Source organism: Microcebus murinus, chromosome 13 (genome assembly GCF_040939455.1).
Source record: "Microcebus murinus isolate Inina chromosome 13, M.murinus_Inina_mat1.0, whole genome shotgun sequence".
Classification (NCBI taxonomy): domain Eukaryota; kingdom Metazoa; phylum Chordata; class Mammalia; order Primates; family Cheirogaleidae; genus Microcebus; species Microcebus murinus.
This window is the reverse complement of record NC_134116.1, coordinates 68,434,372-68,453,536: the sequence shown is the minus strand read 5'-3', so window position 1 is coordinate 68,453,536 and position 19,165 is coordinate 68,434,372. Positions and strand designations below refer to the sequence as shown.

Genomic DNA, 19,165 nt, shown 5'->3' with positions numbered 1-19,165 from the left:
CTCAAACTTTCAGTATTGGCAATTCCCCAAATTAGCCACACATTCTTACTGAAATGCCTTTGCATGATCATTGAGACATTTGTCTAAGATTAATTTAAATTCTAATTATTTTGACTCTTCAGATGTTATTCATTCATCAAGTATATGTCAGGTGCTTTCTCTGTGTTAGGCACTATCTTCGGGGTTCACGGTGGTGATCAAGGAACATACCATTATGGGTTTATAATGTGGTGAAGAAGACAAACATTTATCAAGTAATACTAGTCCTTCCCTTGAGAAGTACTCTGCAGATCCGCAGATGAGTGGACACTAGGATCCTGGTGACTAGAGTTGGTAGCTCCACATTGTAGAATAATCTTTGAGGGAGAAATCAAAAGCTATCTTAAACACTTCCAGCCCTTGTAGGGTCACCAATTCCTGTTTTCCTCTTTCTCTTAAGTACTGTATTTATTTTTCAGTCTATACCTACCATTGTTTAGTTTTGCCCCAAGCCTTTATATCTATTCAGATTCCTTTATAAGAGAACTGCTCCTTTTGCAGATTTGCATGATAGAAAATATACCTTCAGATTACTTGTCAGTTTTTCATGCAGGGAGCTTGGTCTAATGTATGAATATTTTTAGGTGCTGGACATCTAGTAAAGTGCTTTATATATGATGGAAGCTCAAAAATCACTCTAGGGAGAAGAATTATAGACATACTCAAAGGCATGGTGGTTAGAGAAAATGGATCATTTTTAGAAATTTGAGTAGCTTGACATAGCTGGAACCCACAGAGTGTAGGAATATTGAGATAAGTCTGAGAGGAAGTTGGAGCCAGGTCATAAAGCCCTTAGCATAAGTGTTAAGAGAGAAAGATGAATTGAATTACAATATTGGATCATAAGTTTCTTGAATGTAGGAAAATATATGCTAGTTCATATTTATGTCTTCTATAGTCTCTGATGCATGCAAACTTATGAAAGTTAAGTAATCATCAAAATGAGTAAAAATTAAATTTATATAAAATGAAAATACTTGTGATATGAAACTAAACAGAAAACATATATTGGTTTTAACGTGTGTTTTACAAGGTGAAAATATTTCCATTTCTACAAATTCATTAGATAATTAGTAGTGAAAGACCAAAAAGTCCAGGTATTAATTCCAGGAAGGCATATGATTTTCTTCTTTAGTAGATAATTCTAGATTAAACAACTAAGATTAAAATCTCTACAGCTCCCTACCATAAAACTAAAGAATATCTTAGAAAATTCCATAAGATTGGGAGTAGATCACAGTTACATAGTTTGTAAAATGGAAACTGCAATATTTGCCCCCTTTCTAGCAGATAATAGGCGGGATCAATGAAGATAGATAGAACTACTTAGAATGGTGCTATAAAACAAAGCCATCGGGGGGCGGAGCAAGATGGCGGACGAATAACACCGCCAGACAGAGGGTCCCTGCAGTAAAGACAGATTCTAGCAGAAACTAGAGGAAAGAAGCAAGAAGACGAGCATACAGCGGACGAGGGCCGGAAGGAGGGGTACCTGAGACCCCGGGAGACTCCACGGGAGGAGGCTGCGGAGGAGAACTGGAGGCTGAGACCACCGGAGCAGCCCGGAGACCAGCAGCAAGGGTAGGTGGATTTGCCGTTTCCCCTCCCCTGCATTCGGGACTGCTGGTGGGCTCCCCAGCGGGTGAGGAGACCTGCGGACACCAGCCCAGAGACTGCCGCCGCCTGCCAATGGTGAGCCTGTAGCAGACGTGGCACCAGGTTCCCAACTTCCTCCGGGCACCTCCGTGTGCACGGACCCGAGCCGCGCGGCAGGCGCCATATTGCCTCCTCCTCCCCTCCGCCGACCCTACCCGCGGCTGCCCAGAGAGACAATACAGCCACCAGCCGGAGGCACCTCCAGGGAACAGGACCTTCCCGTTTGGGACCCCGCCCGCCCTCCCAGGTGCTGCTGGCACCGTGTTCCCAGGAAAACGGTGCCGACTCAGAGGCTGAGAGACATAGACCCAGCTTGGGCTCCCTGTGGGTGAATTAGGACCGGAAATCCTCTCCCTGGTGGGAATACAGTTTGAACTCTGGGACCCAGAGGTCGGACCTGCAGACCAGATCCCCTGCACCAAGGGCTAGCATTGCCCAGGGCACAGAAGGGTTATATGTGAACAGCCTACTGAGGTCTGTGTGCCTCCAGGGGCGGATCAGCTTCCTAGAGGGCAACCCTCCTCCCAGGAGGAGGCCGTGCGCCCAAACCAGGTGGCGTTCCTGTGCAGGGAATCTCCCTGCCGGCATCACAGTCCGGGGAGGCCTGGTGGCTTGTGCTCTGGCCTGCTGGCAGAGGCCCAGGAGTAGCTGCGGAGTTGGGGAGGGTGGAAAGAAGCGAGGCCTGCTGCAGACTGCGGGTCTCAGACAGCCCCACCCCCACACCCAGACTTTCTGGCTGAGCAGGATCATTCCAGCCCCGCCCTGACAGCTCTCCCTGGAAGCAGACAACAGAACTTTGACCCCTGCTAACGGCCTGAGGGCAGGCTTACCCAACCCAGCTCCGCCCAGAACTAGAGCTGATAACAGGACTCAAAATCAACACCATAGCCTATTCCTCCAAGCAAACGCCACCTACTGACAGGGACGGCATCTTGCACAGCCTTTCCACGGCACCCACTGACTCAATATACAGGGAGTGGTCCAATTTCACCCATAGGCACCACCTAACGCCTCAGAAACTAAAGAAGGTGTGTGAATACCCAAACAATAACCTAAGGAAAGAAACAACAACTGATCGACATGGGAAGAAATCAGCGAAAGAACTCAGGAAATATGAAGAACCAAACGGAAAACACACCCCCAAAGAGGAGCACCAGCCCCCTAGAAACGGACACCGACCAAAATCAGGCAACCAATATGACAGAAGAGGAATTTTGTATGTGGAACATAAGAACACTCACCCAGCTGCAACAACAACTCAATAACCAACACCAAGAAACCACAAAAAATCTCCAAGATATGAGAAAAGAAATAGACACATTGAAGAAAAGTGTAGCCGAACTCCTGGAAATGAAGAATCAATTCAAGGAACTACAAAATACAGTGGAAAGTCTCAAGAACAGGGTAGATGAAACAGAAGAAAGAATCTCAGAGCTTGAAGATAACACCCTCCAATTAAATAAATCAGTCACAGAAATAGAGCAGAGAAACAAGAGAAAAGAGCAAAGCCTACAAGAGCTGTGGGATTATGTGAAGAAACCTAATGTGAGGGTCATAGGGTTACAAGAAGGGGAAGAAGACAACACTCAAGGGTTGGACAAGCTGTTTGAAGATATAGTAGAGGAAAATTTCCCAGGCCTTGCTCAAAATCTTGATATACAAGTTCAAGAAGCTCAGAGGACCCCTGGGAGATTCAACGCAAACAGGAAGACATCACGACATGCAGTCATCAGACTGACCAAAGTATCAACTAAAGAGGCCCTTCTAAGAGCTGTAAGACAAAAGAAGCAAGTAACATACAAGGGAAAGCCAATTCGAATAACATCAGACTTCTCTAATGAGACTTTACAAGCAAGGAGGGCCTGGGGCCCCATTCTCACTCTTTTGAAACAAAACAATGCCCAGCCTAGAATATTATTCCCTGCAAAACTAAGCTTTGTATATGAAGGAGAAATAAAAACATTCTCAGACAAGCAAAGGCTCAGAGAATTCACCAAAACAAGACCAGCCCTACAAGAAGTACTTAAAACAGCCTTATTCACGGAACATCACAATAATAACCCACGAATATAAAAACAACCAAAACCCAAAGATATTAAAGGCCAGATATTACAATGGCTCAAGACAGAAATCATAGCAACAACATCCAACCCAACAGAATGATCAGAAATCTACCTTACCTATCAGTTCCCTCAATAAATGTGAATGGCTTAAACTCTCCACTCAAGAGACATAGGCTGGCTGAATGGATAAGAAAATACAGGCCAAGTATATGCTGTCTTCAGGAAACACATCTAACCTGCAAGGATGCATATAGACTAAAAATAAAAGGGTGGAGATCAATATTCCAAGCAAATAGAAGCCAAAAGAAGGCTGGTGTGGCAGTTCTAATTTCAGATGATTTAGTTTTTAAACCAACAAAAGTAGTAAAAGACAAAGAGGGTCATTATATAATGGTGAAGGGCACAGTCCAACAAGAAGAGATAACAATTTTAAATATATATGCACCCAACTTAGGTGCACCCAGATTCATAAAGCAAACCTTACTGGAGCTAAGCAAATGGATTAATAGCAACTCCATAATCGCCGGAGATTTCAACACCCCACTGACGGCACGAGACAGATCCTCCAAACAGAAAATTAATAAAGAAATAATGGACTTAAACAAAACTCTAGAACAATTGGGTCTGACAGACATCTACAGAACATTCTACCCAAAATCCACTGAATATACGTTCTTCTCATCAGCTCACGGGACATTCTCTAAGATTGACCATATCCTAGGACACAGAGAAAATCTCAAGAAATTTAAAAAAATAGAAATCATACCATGTACCTTCTCAGATCACAGTGGAATAAAACTAGAAATCAACCCTAACAGAAACTCACATTTCTACACAAAAACGTGGAAATTAAACAACCTCCTACTAAATGATTACTTCGTAAATGAAGAAATCAAGACGGAAATAAAAAAGTTCTATGAAGAAAATGACAATGGAGAGACAAGTTATCAACTCCTCTGGGACACAGCTAAAGCAGTTCTGAGAGGAAAGTTTATCTCCATAAATGCCTATAACCAAAAGACAACAAGATCACAAATAGACAATCTAATGAAACGACTCAAAGAGCTGGAAAAAGAAGAACAGACCAACCCCAAACCCAGCAGAAGAAGTGAAATCAACAAGATCAAATCAGAACTAAATGAAATTGAAAACAGGAAAGCTATTCAGGAGATTAATAAAACAAAAAGTTGGTTCTTTGAAAAAATAAACAAAATTGACACACCACTGGCTAAGCTAACGAAAAGCAGAAAAGAGAAATCTCTAATAAGCTCCATCAGGAATAAAAAAGGAGATATCACAACTGATCCCAAAGAGATACAAGATACAATTTATGAATACTACAAAAATCTTTATGCACACAAACTGGAAAATGTGGAGGAAATGGACAAATTTCTAGAAACACACAGCCTCCCTAGGCTCAACCAGGAAGAAATAGATTCCCTGAACAGACCAATCTCAACAGCTGAAATAGAAACAGCAATTAAAAATCTCCCTAAAAAGAAAAGTCCCGGTCCAGATGGCTTCACACCTGTATTTTACCATACTTACAAAGAAGAACTGGTACCTATCTTGCAGAAACTATTCCACAACATTGAGAAGAACGGAAACCTCCCCGACACCTTTTATGAAGCGAATATTACTCTGATACCAAAACCAGGAAAGGATGCAACAAAAAAAGAAAACTACAGACCAATATCCCTAATGAATATAGATGCAAAAATTGTCAACAAAATCTTAGCTAACCGAATCCAGACACTTATCAAAAAAATAATCCACCACGACCAAGTGGGCTTCATCCCAGGGATGCAGGGATGGTTCAACATACGTAAATCTATAAATGCAATTCACCACATAAACAGAAGCAAAAACAAAGACAACATGATTCTTTCAATAGATGCAGAAAAAGCTTTTGACAAAATTCAACACCCTTTCATGATACGAACACTTAAGAAAATAGGCATAGAAGGGACATACCTAAAAATGATACAAGCCATATATGACAGACCCATAGCCAACATCATACTGAATGGGGAAAGATTGAAATCATTCCCACTTAGAACTGGAACCAGACAAGGCTGCCCACTATCTCCACTTCTGTTCAACATAGTGCTGGAAGTCTTGGCTACAGCAATCAGACAGGAAAATGGAATCAAAGGTATCCAAATAGGGGCAGAAGAGATCAAACTTTCACTGTTTGCTGATGATATGATATTGTATCTAGAAAACCCCAAGGATTCAACCAAGAAACTCCTGGAACTGATCAATGAATTTAGTAAAGTCTCAGGATACAAAATCAATACACAGAAATCAGAGGCATTCATATACGCCAACAACAATCTAATTGAAAACCAAATCAAAGACTCAATTCCCTTCACAATAGCAACAAAGAAATTAAAGTACCTAGGAATATATTTAACCAAAGACGTAAAAGACCTCTACAGGGAGAACTATGAAACACTGAGGAAGGAAATAGCAGAGGATGTAAACAGATGGAAATCCATACCATGCTCGTGGATCGGCAGACTCAATATCATCAAAATGTCTATACTACCCTAACTGATCTACAGATTCAATGCAATACCTATTAAAATCCCATCAGCATTCTTCACAGATATAGAAAAAATAATTTTACGCTTCATATGGAACCAAAGAAGACCCCGAATATCAAGAGCAATTCGAGGCAACAAAAACAAAATGGGAGGCATTAATATGCCAGATATCAAACTATACTACAAAGCTGTAGTAATTAAAACAATATGGTATTGGCACAAAAACAGGAATATTGACCAGTGGAACAGATGTGAGAATCCTGATATAAAACCATCCTCATATAGCCATCTCATCTTTGACAAAGCAGACAAAAACATACGCTGGGGAAAAGAATCTCTCTTCAATAAATGGTGCTGGGAAAACTGGATAGCCACCTGTAGAAGGCTAAAACAGGACCCACACCTTTCACCTCTCACAAAAACCAACTCACGCTGGATAACAGACTTAAACCTAAGATATGAAACTATTATAACTCTAGAGGAAAAAGTTGGAAACACTCTCCTAGACATCGGCCTGGGCAAAGAGTTTATGAAGAAGTCCCCAAAGGCAATCACAGCAGCAACAAAAATAAATAAATGGGACATGATCAAACTACAAAGCTTCTGCACAGCCAAAGAAATAGTCATGAAAGTAAACAGACAACCTACAGAATGGGAGAAAATTTTTGCATCCTATGCATCTGATAAGGGACTGATAACTAGAATATACTTAGAACTCACGAAAATCAGGAAGAAAAAAATCAAATAACCCCATTAAAAAGTGGGCAAAGGACTTGAACAGAAATTTTTCTAAAGAAGACAGAAGAATGGCCAACAAACATATGAAGAAATGCTCAACATCTCTAATCATCAGGGAAATGCAAATCAAAACCACAATGAGATATCACTTAACCCCAGTGAGAATGGCCTTTATCAAAAAATCTCCAAACAATAAATGCTGGCGTGGTTGCGGAGAGAGAGGAACACTCCTACACTGCTGGTGGGACTGCAAACTAGTTCAACCTCTGTGGAAAGCAATATGGAGATATCTTAAAGCGATACATGTGAATCTACCATTTGATCCAGCAATCCCATTGCTGGGCATCTACCCAAATGATCCAGTGACACTCTACAAAAAAGACACCTGCACTCGAATGTTTATAGCAGCACAATTCATAATTGCAAGGCTGTGGAAACAGCCCAAGTGCCCATCAATCCAAGAATGGATTAGTAAAATGTGGTATATGTATACCATGGAGTACTATTCAGCTCTAAGAAACAATGGTGATATAGCACATCTTATATTTTCCTGGTTAGAGCTGGAACCCATACTACTAAGTGAAGTATCCCAAGAATGGAAAAACAAGCACCAGATATATTCTCCAGCAAACTGGTATTAACTGAGTAGCACCTAAGTGGACACATAGGTGCTACAGTAATAGGGTATTGGGGAGGTGGGAGGGGGGAGGGGGGCGGGTATATACAAACATAACGAGTGAGATGTGCACCATCTGGGGGATGGTCATGATGGAGACTCAGACTTTTGGGGGGAGGGGGGGAAATGGGCATTTATTGAAACCTTAAAATCTGTACCCCCATAATATGCCAAAATAAAAAAAAAAAAAAAAAAACCAAAGCCATCATGACCATTAAAACAAATTCTCTTATTCATAATAATTTTGATTTTTGAAAATCTTACTTAAATTACACACTAGAGAAGGTATAGCAGTTTAATCATGTCTGCCAAATGACTGAAGATAATAATAAGAGATAATTTCTATACATAGAAAAGGGGCTGGGTAATATTTAAGAATAAACTAGCCCTAATGAAGCTGAAGTGACATTTTATTATTGTACTCTCAGGCATTAACAAGCTCCAGATTAACTAATACTTCATATATAGTGCAAAGAGAAAATAATTGACAAACTTCCCTCTTGAGGATTAGAAGCAAATAAAAAAAAAAAATCACAATCCATGAGCCGTAAAATGCTATCGAATAAAAGTATCCAAGAAAGCACCACAAAACCTTGCATTTAAAGAGAATATTGAAGTCATATATATTTTTGTGCTCTGTCTTTGCATATTATAATGCTATTGCATTGCATATAAAAATTAAGAGCAACAACTGAGTGCTTATATTGGCTCTGTTCTCTGGCACTAAATGTTTATTGATTTAATCTTCACCAACATGCTATGAGGTTTGATTATGGTTATTGTTTTACAGAAGAGAAATTTGAAGCATGGATTAAGTATTAACTTATTCCAAGTCTCACAGGTAGGAAGTGATATAAGCAGTAGTCACATCAAGTGTGGATTTAGAGTCCAAACTCAACCATGGCCTTGGTTAGAAGGGTCGTTTTGTGTGTGCTTTAAAAAGATCTCCCCTACAAGTGGATGAATTGAAAAAGGATTGATGCCATGGACTGAATTGTGTCCCCCCTGTCCACTGCCACCATAAGTAATATGTTGGATCCCCCCAGTGCGGTGGCATTTGGAGATGGTACCTTTGGAAGGTCATTAGGTTTAGATGAGCTCGTGAGGGTGGGGCCTTCATGATGAGATTAGAGTCCTTATAAGGAGAGACACCAGGGAGTTTGCAAGCTCTCTCTCTCTCCCTGCCATGTGAGGATACAAGGAGAAAGCCAGGAAGAGAGCCCTCACCTGAAACCAACCATGCTGGCACTTTGATCTCAGACTTCCCGCCTCCAGAACTGCAAGAAATACATTTCTTTTGTTTAAGCCACGCAGTCTAAGGTATTTTATTGTGACAACCAATTTTATTGTTTACCAGGGAGCAGTATTAGAATGATTTTATCTATCTTATATTTCATAATTATATTATCTATCTTGTAGATCTTACCTTCTAAATTTTTTTCAAGTCCAATCTTCTGTCAGCTCTCCCTATGTCCACTGCTCTATTTCAGGCACTCCTCATTATTCGAATCATTCTCTGCTTAAATATCATTAATGGATCATCACCATTTATAAGATAAAATTCAAGTTCTATAGAAAGATGTAGAACGTCCTTCCCCTCCTCTCTCTGCCCCCATTTCCAGGATCATCCCGCATAAATACTGAACTCTGCTTTGTATACTCTGGACTTGTTCACATTGTGTCTTTTCTCTCTGGAATGCTCATGTGTGCTCATGAGCATGACACCTGTCCATTCACTTTGTCTTCTATACATTTCCATGCTATTACAGTCAAGCTATTACAGTCAAGCTCTCCCTGATGCTATCATATCCCCTGTTACAGACCTTACCACATTGTAAGATCCTTACTTATATGAATTTCTCTTTCATCTACCTGACTGTGAGCTACCCGAAGGCAGGGGCTACCTTTCAGGCATCTGTGCATTCCTGGGAACAAGATCAAAAGCTAATTTCTTAGTGTGCTCCAGTAAATGCACATTGATTGAATTAGCTGCTTGATCAATATAGTAACTGTTTGCCTTATTTATACTAGATTCTATTTTTTTTTGCACACAAATAAGGCAGATTTTCCCCAAACAGTAATTTGTAAGTAATTAAAAATTAGCCTGAAAAAATTGAAGGCTATAACAAAAATAAAGTAAGAACAGATGAGTCAATAAATCAGCATGGCATCACAGACTCCCATGCTTTTGATTATCATCATCAATTTACAGATAATAAAATTGAGGCCTACATTAAAACAACTTGCCCCAAATAACACAGATTAGACATAGTAAAGGCAAGTGTGAATCTAGAGCTTAAACTCTTTTTGAACTAAAATAAGCAAGTGAGGAGACATAGTAAAGATATTAACTGTAGACTCATAGTATATGAAGAAGGATAGAAAGCAGGAGTCAAAGAAAAAGAAGAAAAACCAACACTGCTTACTCTGTAACAGGCACCTTTAAAGATGTCAACTCATTTACTTCTCATACCAACAGCATAAGGTAGAAATAATAATTTTCCTTATTTTATGGGTGAGACAAAGAGAAGTGAAGAAACAGGTTCAAGGTCACACCCAACTAGAAAGTGATGAGGGAAAGAGATGAGCCCAGGAAATGACCCTGAAGTGCACGCCATTGAATACACCCATGCAACTCAAACACACATTGTACTAGAAGCAAATCACTTACAAAGAACATTTCATAATTTAGACTCACAATCATAGCTGAATTCCTATAACCAGTATATAAACAATTTCCTGAACATTTCCTGTTTCTTAGGTCATCTGTGGTATTGCTGTGTACAGCTCCATCTCCTTTTCCCTCTTCCCTCTCCTCTTTCATTACTGGGGGTGAATGAGCTTAATTCTAAACATAAAGCTTCCCTATAGTATAAAGAACAATATTTAGATTTTAATAGTAAAATAGATTTTGTATGTGTTGAATTCACAACATTTTAATTAAATTGAAATGCCATATCTGACCACATGTACTCACCAGCAAATTGGTATTAATGGATCAACACCTAAGTGGACATACAGGAGTAACATTTATCGGGTGTCGGGAGGGTGGGAGGGGGGAAGAGGGGATGGGTATATACAACCACAACGAGTAAGATGTGCAACGTTTGGGGGATGGACACGCCTGAAGCTCTTACTCGAGGGGGGAGGGGGGCATGGGCAATATATGTAACCTTAACACTTGTACCTCCATAATAGGCTAAAATAAATAAAAAAAAGAAATCCCATATCTGAAAATCTTGAGGCAAAAAAATCCACAAATATCCATTAATATATGTAAGTGTACTCACTACACACCTGATTTCTTATACATGAAAAAGTATATGCAAAATATAAATACCATATAAAAATATATGCAAAAATAAATACCATATAAAGGTAATAAATACAAATGCTATATATCTTAATTGAAATATTGTCCTAAGAAATGCATAATAGAAGTTTCTTTTGGACTCAATCTCACACTTCCTTGGGCTGTTGAATAGGATTATACAACACAAAGTGTCTTCCTTAGGTCAACTGCATCAGCATCAACTGGGAGTTTGTTAGAAATGCAAACATGGGCCTTAAAATCTGTGGATAGTGTGAAGGAATCTGTGCTTTAGCAAGCCCTCCTTGTCATTCTCATTTACTTAGAAGTTAGAGTAAAACTGCTATTGTCATATAATTCCAGAATTTTATGATAGCACAAGGCCACAAAAAACCCCCATATATACTACTTTTTGGTAGAAGGAGGTCTAAACAACTTTGTAGATGTGTCTAAGGATCACCACAGAGGAAAGGGAATTGAAGAGCTATGCATTAAAAACAGGTTTTCCACCTCCTACATAGATGCACTATGTCCTTTGGTTAAGATAGTACCTTCTGCAGTCTTAAACTCTTGCATATAGATATAGCCTCATTACATATAGATAAAATTACCAAATTGTGTTTTCATTCTTAAAACATAGCCTGCTTTCCATAAAATTGATAGAAATTGCTTTTTCCTAATATTTTGGTGAACATTGGCAACATTTTAACTGAACAAATGCTGGAAACTATGGCTTTTCCAATTTTGGGCAATTTTGATCTTGTCATAACTGAATATTGCCCAAAGGGACTCAAGTCAGTATTTTAAGAACTAGACTAAATGACTAAGAGTTCATTAACATGTTAGCATTTCCTAGTTTAGATCATTAAATTGTATGAATTATTCATGTAAAACCAGATTAAACATTCTTTGTTTTTTGCCAATTCACTAATCATTTTAAAATACTTTTTTTTTAAAGGAAAAGGAAAGAGGGAAAAGGAAAAACATAGAGCAGATAATCCTTTGGTTTAAAAAAAAATCTCCCAAAGTACAAAATAATCCCATTGTCATTGAAGAACAAAATGTTTTATGTTAATTATGTGGTTGGGGATAAGATTGATGTTGTACAAAATCTGGGGGAGTAATGGGTGTGTTAGATTTCAGGCACTGTCATATTGAATGGGATGAGGAGACCAATTATATTCTGCTCTAATTATATTAAACTATATTAGTTTAAACTGAAATAATAATTTCAATGCTTTGAAAGAGTAATATTTTGATCTGTCTATGAAATTTTATCTATTAGTTATAAGTGATAAAAATAGATTTTGGTTGCCAAAATTTAAACAGTGTTTGGGGTGGAATATCATTAAAAATGGAAAGGATTAGAAACTGGAGTTGCTACTGTGAATAATTTTGCTATATTGTTCTCTATTTAGATGCAAGAAAATTGAATGAGAACTTCTGAGTATTTATTAAAACTTGTTTTGTGATTATATATTATGCATTATTTTGCATTTTATCCCTATACATCTATCAACAAAACCATGAGCTGATGAATTTCACATATAGATAAAGCTCTAGGTAACTTATTCAGTAGCAGGGGTCCTCAAACTTTTTAAACAGGGGGCCAGTTTACTGTCCCTCAGACCGTTGGAGGGCCGCGGCCGCACTTTCCACACATGCGCACTGTGGGCCCGGGACAAGTCGGCTGCTAAGCAGGACAAGCAGCGGCAGCAAAAACACGGGGCGGGCCAGATAAATGTCCTCAGCAGGCTGCATGTGGCCCTCGGGCCATAGTTTGAGGATGCCTGAGTAAAAGTAATAGCATTTTGAAGGTATATCATTAATAATCAGAACTTATGCTTTATCAAGAACAGAAATAACAGTTACCTTTACAAATGCAACAATTTTCAAGGATATTGTTGCTAAATATAAGGAGTTCATCACAAAATCCATTAGATTCCACCAATCATGGATGTAATCTTGAAGTCCGCCGTCCCACATCTGTTTAATTTCTCCCCATATAAAACCTGCAATTGTAGAAAGATTCATTGTAAGTGTGATTTTCAATCAGATCACTAAAAAAAGATATACAGTTTAACCATTATAGATCTTGAAGGTCAAGAGATCATATAGTTATACTAGGTACAACATATATTTTTAATATGTAATAATATTGAGTCCCAGCCATATTTTAAGACTTTCAGGACACTAACCTAATTCTAGAAGATCCTGTTAAGGAAGCCTCACTTTCTTTTAGTCATTTGATAAATTCACAAGAATGTGCAATTTTTAAATTAAACTGTAATTTCTCTATAAGTATATATTTCTCTCATGGAAAATATAACATTTTTTAATAAGCAAATACCTTGAGATATATTTTTCTTCCAAGTCAAAATGACTCCAATATTCATGAAAAACAGTATATCTAGCAAACATAACTGGCTCAGACAATTAATCCCATTACCTTGTTGTGCTTCTTTGAGTGGTTAGTGCCTTCAGAGACCTGATTTCAGTCTTGGAGAAAGGATGGTTATAACACTCAAGATAATTCATTAAAAGAACTTACATCTAGCAATCACTTCAAAGTTATATCCAGAGAAAATATAAATTCCTTTCCTTTATTATGGTCACATTTTAAATAGAAAATCCTTTATTTTCAAATTCTATGAAGTACTTATAAAATATCAGTGTAGATTATTTTATTCCCTAAAATCTTATTAAAAGTGTATAATTCTATTTCTAGAGCCTAATGATAAGAGGGAGAGATATCAAAGTATCTAGAATCAGGAAATATTAAAAGAATAAATATGATATAACTACATTAACACAAGCAAACAATGAGACTCCTTTAAGATAATAATACCAGCACTCTGGGAGGCCGAGGCAGGCGGATTGCTCAAGGTTGGGAGTTCGAAACCAGCCTGAGCGAGACCCCGTCTCTACTAAAAATAGAAAGAAATTAATTGACCAACTAAAAATATATATACAAAAAAAAAAAATTAGCCGGGCATGGTGGTGCATGCCTGTAGTCCCTGCTACTCAGGAGGCTGAGGCAGAAGGATTGCTTGAGCCCAAGGGATTGAGGCTGCTGTGAGCTAGGCTGATGCCACGGCACTCACTCTAGCCTGAGCAACAAAGTGAGACTTTGTCTTAAAAAAAAAAAAGATAATAATAGCCTGGAACACAGTTCAACTCAGTATATAATACTGAGTTGAACATCTGCTGAGGATGTAAAAATTTGGAAAAAGCATTGCCCCTACACTAAAAGCAAGAAGAAGTCAGGTTATAAAAATCATAACTTTTCATGCATTTATCAGAGACATGAGAAATATTAAGCCAACTGGCAAAGGGCTGGATATGGGCTCCTTGGTGTGCTGACACTGTGGTGGTGGTTACATGACTGTATGTGTTTGTGAACATTTTATATCTCTGTACTCCCTTGAAAAATGTAGGGCTTAACTTGATTTGCATGCAGCAAAAATTATGAGATTGATGCTGATGAATGAAAACAGGGATAGATAATGATAAATAAAAATAGTAAAAATAGTAAATATTATTGTAACATATTGATTATAGGTAATACATGCATGATTATGCATTTTTTCTGCATTTTCTGTATGTTTGAAAACTTTTATACTAAAACTTGGAAATGAAAGGGCAGTAGATATGATGTTCTATCATTATTTAGTGAAAACTAGTAATGGCTATTTAAAATTATCAATGAAGTTTTATTTCAAAAATTTTCAGTTACATTTAAATTTATAACCCATGTGAGAACTGATTTCAGGTGAAGTACTTATAGCGTGTATTTTTAAAGTCTGCTGTGGACCACTGCTTTACTCTATTTTTGGTATTTACACCCTAGCTTCCCCTTTTAGGCTTCTTTCATAAATAAATCTCCCTTGAGAGTTCAGGTAGGATTAGGGCATAATTGGGGAGATGATGATTTTTCACCACCTCCTATTGAAGAAAAGAATATATCAGAACTGAATAAGATATGAACCCTGCACTGGGTTTTAGAACTGGTGAGGAGCTTAAAACTGATTTTATCCAATGAGGAAAAACGCTTGACAAACACAGAAATAGTTCCCTCTCCCACACTCATGGTGCTTTTCCTACTAAGGTAGGTACAGTCACAGAAACCAGCAGATAAGCACAGTCTACGAAAAGAAAACTGACGCTGAAAGAAGCAGTTTGAACCAAAGAGGCACAGCATTCACTAATACTATGCTATTAGTTAATGGAGAAACCAGCACTTGATCCGAATCTCATAAATGCAGTACGTTTAGAAAGTATTTTCTTATTCTTGAGATTTTACAATGTAGTTTATGTGTTTTGTCTTGCTTGAAACTGCCAATTTCCAGAGATTAGAAAATATGTGCATGCAATAATTGATTGGACAAATGCATTTCAAGTTAATTTTTAGCAGAAGGCACAGTGGTAAGAACTGGTATATGTCAGGTGGGTGAGGTGCTGGCTCAGCTCAACTAGCAATCAGCTTTGCAATCTTAGCCAAGTAGTCCAGTCTCTCTAGGTGCAGTTATCTCACTTCAAAAAAAGAGAAGGGAGCCAGGCGCAGTGGCTCACGCCTGTAATCCTAGCACTCTGGGAGGCTGAGGCGGGCGGATCGCTCGAGGTCAGGAGTTCGAAACCAGCCTGAGCAAAAGCGAGACCCCGTCTCTACTATAAATAGAAAGAAATTAATTGGCCAACTAATATATATAGAAAATTAGCCGGGCATGGTGGCGCATGCCTGTAGTCCCAGCTACTTGGGAGGCTGAGGCAGGAGGATTGCTTGAGCCCAGGAGTTTGAGGTTGCTGTGAGCTAGGCTGACGCCATGGCACTCACTCTAGCCTGGTCAACAAGCGAGACTCTGTCTCAAAAAAAAAAAAAAAGAGAGAGAGAAGAGATTATACTACTTCTAAGAAGTATGATTTTATTCTAATTGCATACATTTCCAGGCATTGTTTTTCCTATTTAGATTATCAAAATTTTACTAAAATTAGTCATCACAATAGCTTCCAGGAGAGACGAAAATGTGTCTTGCACGAGAGAACACACACTTGCTCTGTTCTGCCCAGAAAGCAGAAATGGATCTTGATATGAAAAGTACAGAGAGACAGCTTCTGGCCCAATGTAAGGAAGAATTCTCTGGCAACTAGAGAGAATAGCTCTAAAGATGTAATGGATTATCCTGTGAGCTAGAGATTCCAATCCAGACTGGTCTTCTGTCAATTATACTCCAAAGAAATTCCAGCAATGAATGTATGCAGTATGGTTTATATAATCTTTAAAGTTCCTTCCAACTGGATGAATCTGTCATTCAGTTGTTTTCATATTTGTATTATTATAAAGCAAAATATATTTTAAAGTACCTGTTAACCAATCAGAGCATTTATATTTTCTTACCCATTACCGATAGATTGCATTATCTTCTTACCTGTTTCTATTACAGTGGAAAGCCAAATGTGATTATTAGCAGTCACCAATATAGCTAACTTAAAACATTTTGTGAGCAGTTATGTAGAGGAAGAAGACACTCGAGCTAAGTGCTTCAGGAGGCAGAATGAGGGCTATCCTGAGAATCAGGTATAAAGAAGTAGCTATGAGCTCAGTACAAGGCAGCATTTAACTTGAGAATTCCTTACTATTAAATATCTGAGCAGACTTTTTTCTTATTAGATGGGTTAAAGGAGATTAGATGGGTTAAACTTCAGTTGGAAGTTTAGACCAGATGACCTCTGAGGTATACTAAGAAGACTAACAAGGCCGGGCGCGGTGGCTCACGCCTGTAATCCTAGCTCTCTGGGAGGCCGAGGCGGGCGGATTGCTCGAGGTCGGGAGTTCGAAACCAGCCTGAGCAAGAGCGAGACCCCGTCTCTACTATAAATAGAAAGAAACTAATTGGCCAACTAATATATATAGAAAAAATTACCCGGGCATGGTGGCTCATGCCTGTAGTCCCAGCTACTTGGGAGGCTGAGACAGAAGGATCGCTTGAGCCCAGGAGTTTGAGGTTGCTGTGAGCTAGGCTGATGCCACGGCACTCACTCTAGCCTAGGCAACAAAGCGAGACTCTGTCTCAAAAAAAAAAAAAAAATTAAAAAAGAAGACTAACAATAAAAGCTCACAATTCTGATATATTGTAGTTCTTTTGGAAGGCAGGAGGAGACATTAAATCTGACTTCTTGACCACCCAAAATCTCATCTTACTTCTGACCTTTGAAAGGCACAATTGTATGGGATAAAACAGAGATCCTGATAAAATCAGGAACTCATGCCATCATTTTTTTTTTTTTTTACTTGAGCCATAGATAAAACCGCCAATCAGTCCCTGATGGGGAAGGGGTTGGGATCTTTTTTGTTTTTTTAAGCTCTAGATTGAAGTGTCACTTCATAGAGCTCTCGTCACCACATACCTTTTTGGTGGCTATTCATTTCTATTTGTTAGGAGCATGTTAGTGAAATGCCAAGTTTCATCTGTTCTGGCAACATTCGCTGAATTTTTGAAGAAACAAGCTTTTAGAAAAACCAGAGGGTGCTATTAACTCAATGAAAAATGCATTCAGATAGTAAACTATTCATGGTAACTAAAAAGCCAGAAGAGAACAAAGCTTAAGGGAGCTTCTGTCACAAAATGTTTGTCCTGTTCCCATAATGGGAACATTTCAAAATTGCTCTTTGCTGTTTATAAAAAGATGACATGATTTCTCAGAGTCGTGGCGGAGGCCTAATTACAAGCATTGATGTCAAGACTGTGGGGACCAAGGAAAGAAAGATCATAGTGCAAATGACTCAGAGAACTTCCTTGTAAAAATATTTGTGGATGCCTGGAAGTTTTTCCTATTTTTTTCCCCTACCTTTCCCATAACAGTTTTCACTCAGGGCTGTTTGAGAGTTCTACTGTATCAACCTCCCAGCCTGCGAAGCTGGCTGTGAGGATGCGATGGAGTAGGCAGTGCTCAGACGCCACACTGAACAGCCCCAATTACATGTGACAAACGTGTAACTCTGCAAACAGATCTCTTGTCTTGCTCTTTCTGGCTGTTCCTACTTGCACAAATAATAAACAACAACCCCAAACAAAGAGCAAGTCACCTGGTCACCTATGGCAACCTCCAATGGCCTGTTATTTAAGCCCAAAAGCTGTTGGGGATCTGACCTTCTAGTCTGTTCATAGAATTCTGAGCTCCATGTTAAGGCACCAAGTCAATGATGATAAAAAGATCACAAAGAATTCTTCCTGCTGGAGTTTTGTTTTTTTTTTTTCAATTTTTTGATTTTCAAATCAAGTGTAGTCTTTAGTCAAGATTCTGCTTCTGTTCAAAGAGAAATTTAGATGAGCTAATTTACTCAGAGACTCACACTATGCTGGACCCCTACGAGGCACTCAGTTAAGGGGCAGCCCCTGCCATCTCAGCATTATGTTTAAAACCCAAACAGAGACGGAGACAAGGGCTCCAAGTATCCACTTTCTGAAGGGAGCTTGCAGAAAATTATAGCCAAACCTTTCCTTCTAGGGCTTACCAAAGGCCATCAGAACCATATCTATTATGGACCACTTCCCCCTCCAACCCTGTGGTCCATACAGGGAGAACAAAGGGAGACTGATGGCAAGAGAATCACGAGGGCAGGTCAGTGCAGTTTTTGCTAAGAAGGAAGACCAGAAGGAGAGATGAGGTGTCTACTCACCAATATTACTGTCAAGTGAGGGGGACTCCAAGAAAATCCCACATAAAGTCGGGGAATTTCTACAAGGAGAAACTGCTCTCTCGCTTCCTACTGGGGCATCTGCTTGGGGAATTGGCTTACTTATCTCCTCTTGGGTCTTGCTCATCCGGGAAAATAGAGACACAGTGGGGCTTGGCAGTGGGGCGGCATATGGCAGTCTGACCTCCTGCCATTTGAGGTGGTAAGGTTCTGTGATGCTCTTGTGGGGTAAGTAGGGATTATAGGAAAAGGCTGAGTTTGAGTCATCTTACCAGGACTCAAGAGGGACTTGTTAGGGTCACAGGACCCAAAGGGGAACTGACTGCTGGTTACAGGAGTTGAGGGACTGGAAGAGGCCAGGCAGAATTGAATCTCTGATTTCAAGAACTATGCATTGTAGAGGCACAACAGGGCCCTCAAAGAGTACCCACATTCCCC

The 19,165-nt window shown here is 39.2% G+C and overlaps 1 protein-coding gene across 1 annotated transcript in view; it reads right to left on the bottom strand.

Annotated features, from left to right (window-relative positions):
- Positions 1-19,165, bottom strand: part of TRPC4 (transient receptor potential cation channel subfamily C member 4) — a 133,665-nt gene that overhangs the window by 31,396 nt on the left and 83,104 nt on the right. The window contains exon 4 of the mRNA XM_012748112.2: positions 12,904-13,043. Coding sequence (XP_012603566.1) covers positions 12,904-13,043 — 140 coding nt within the window. The remainder of the gene's footprint in view (positions 1-12,903; positions 13,044-19,165) is intronic.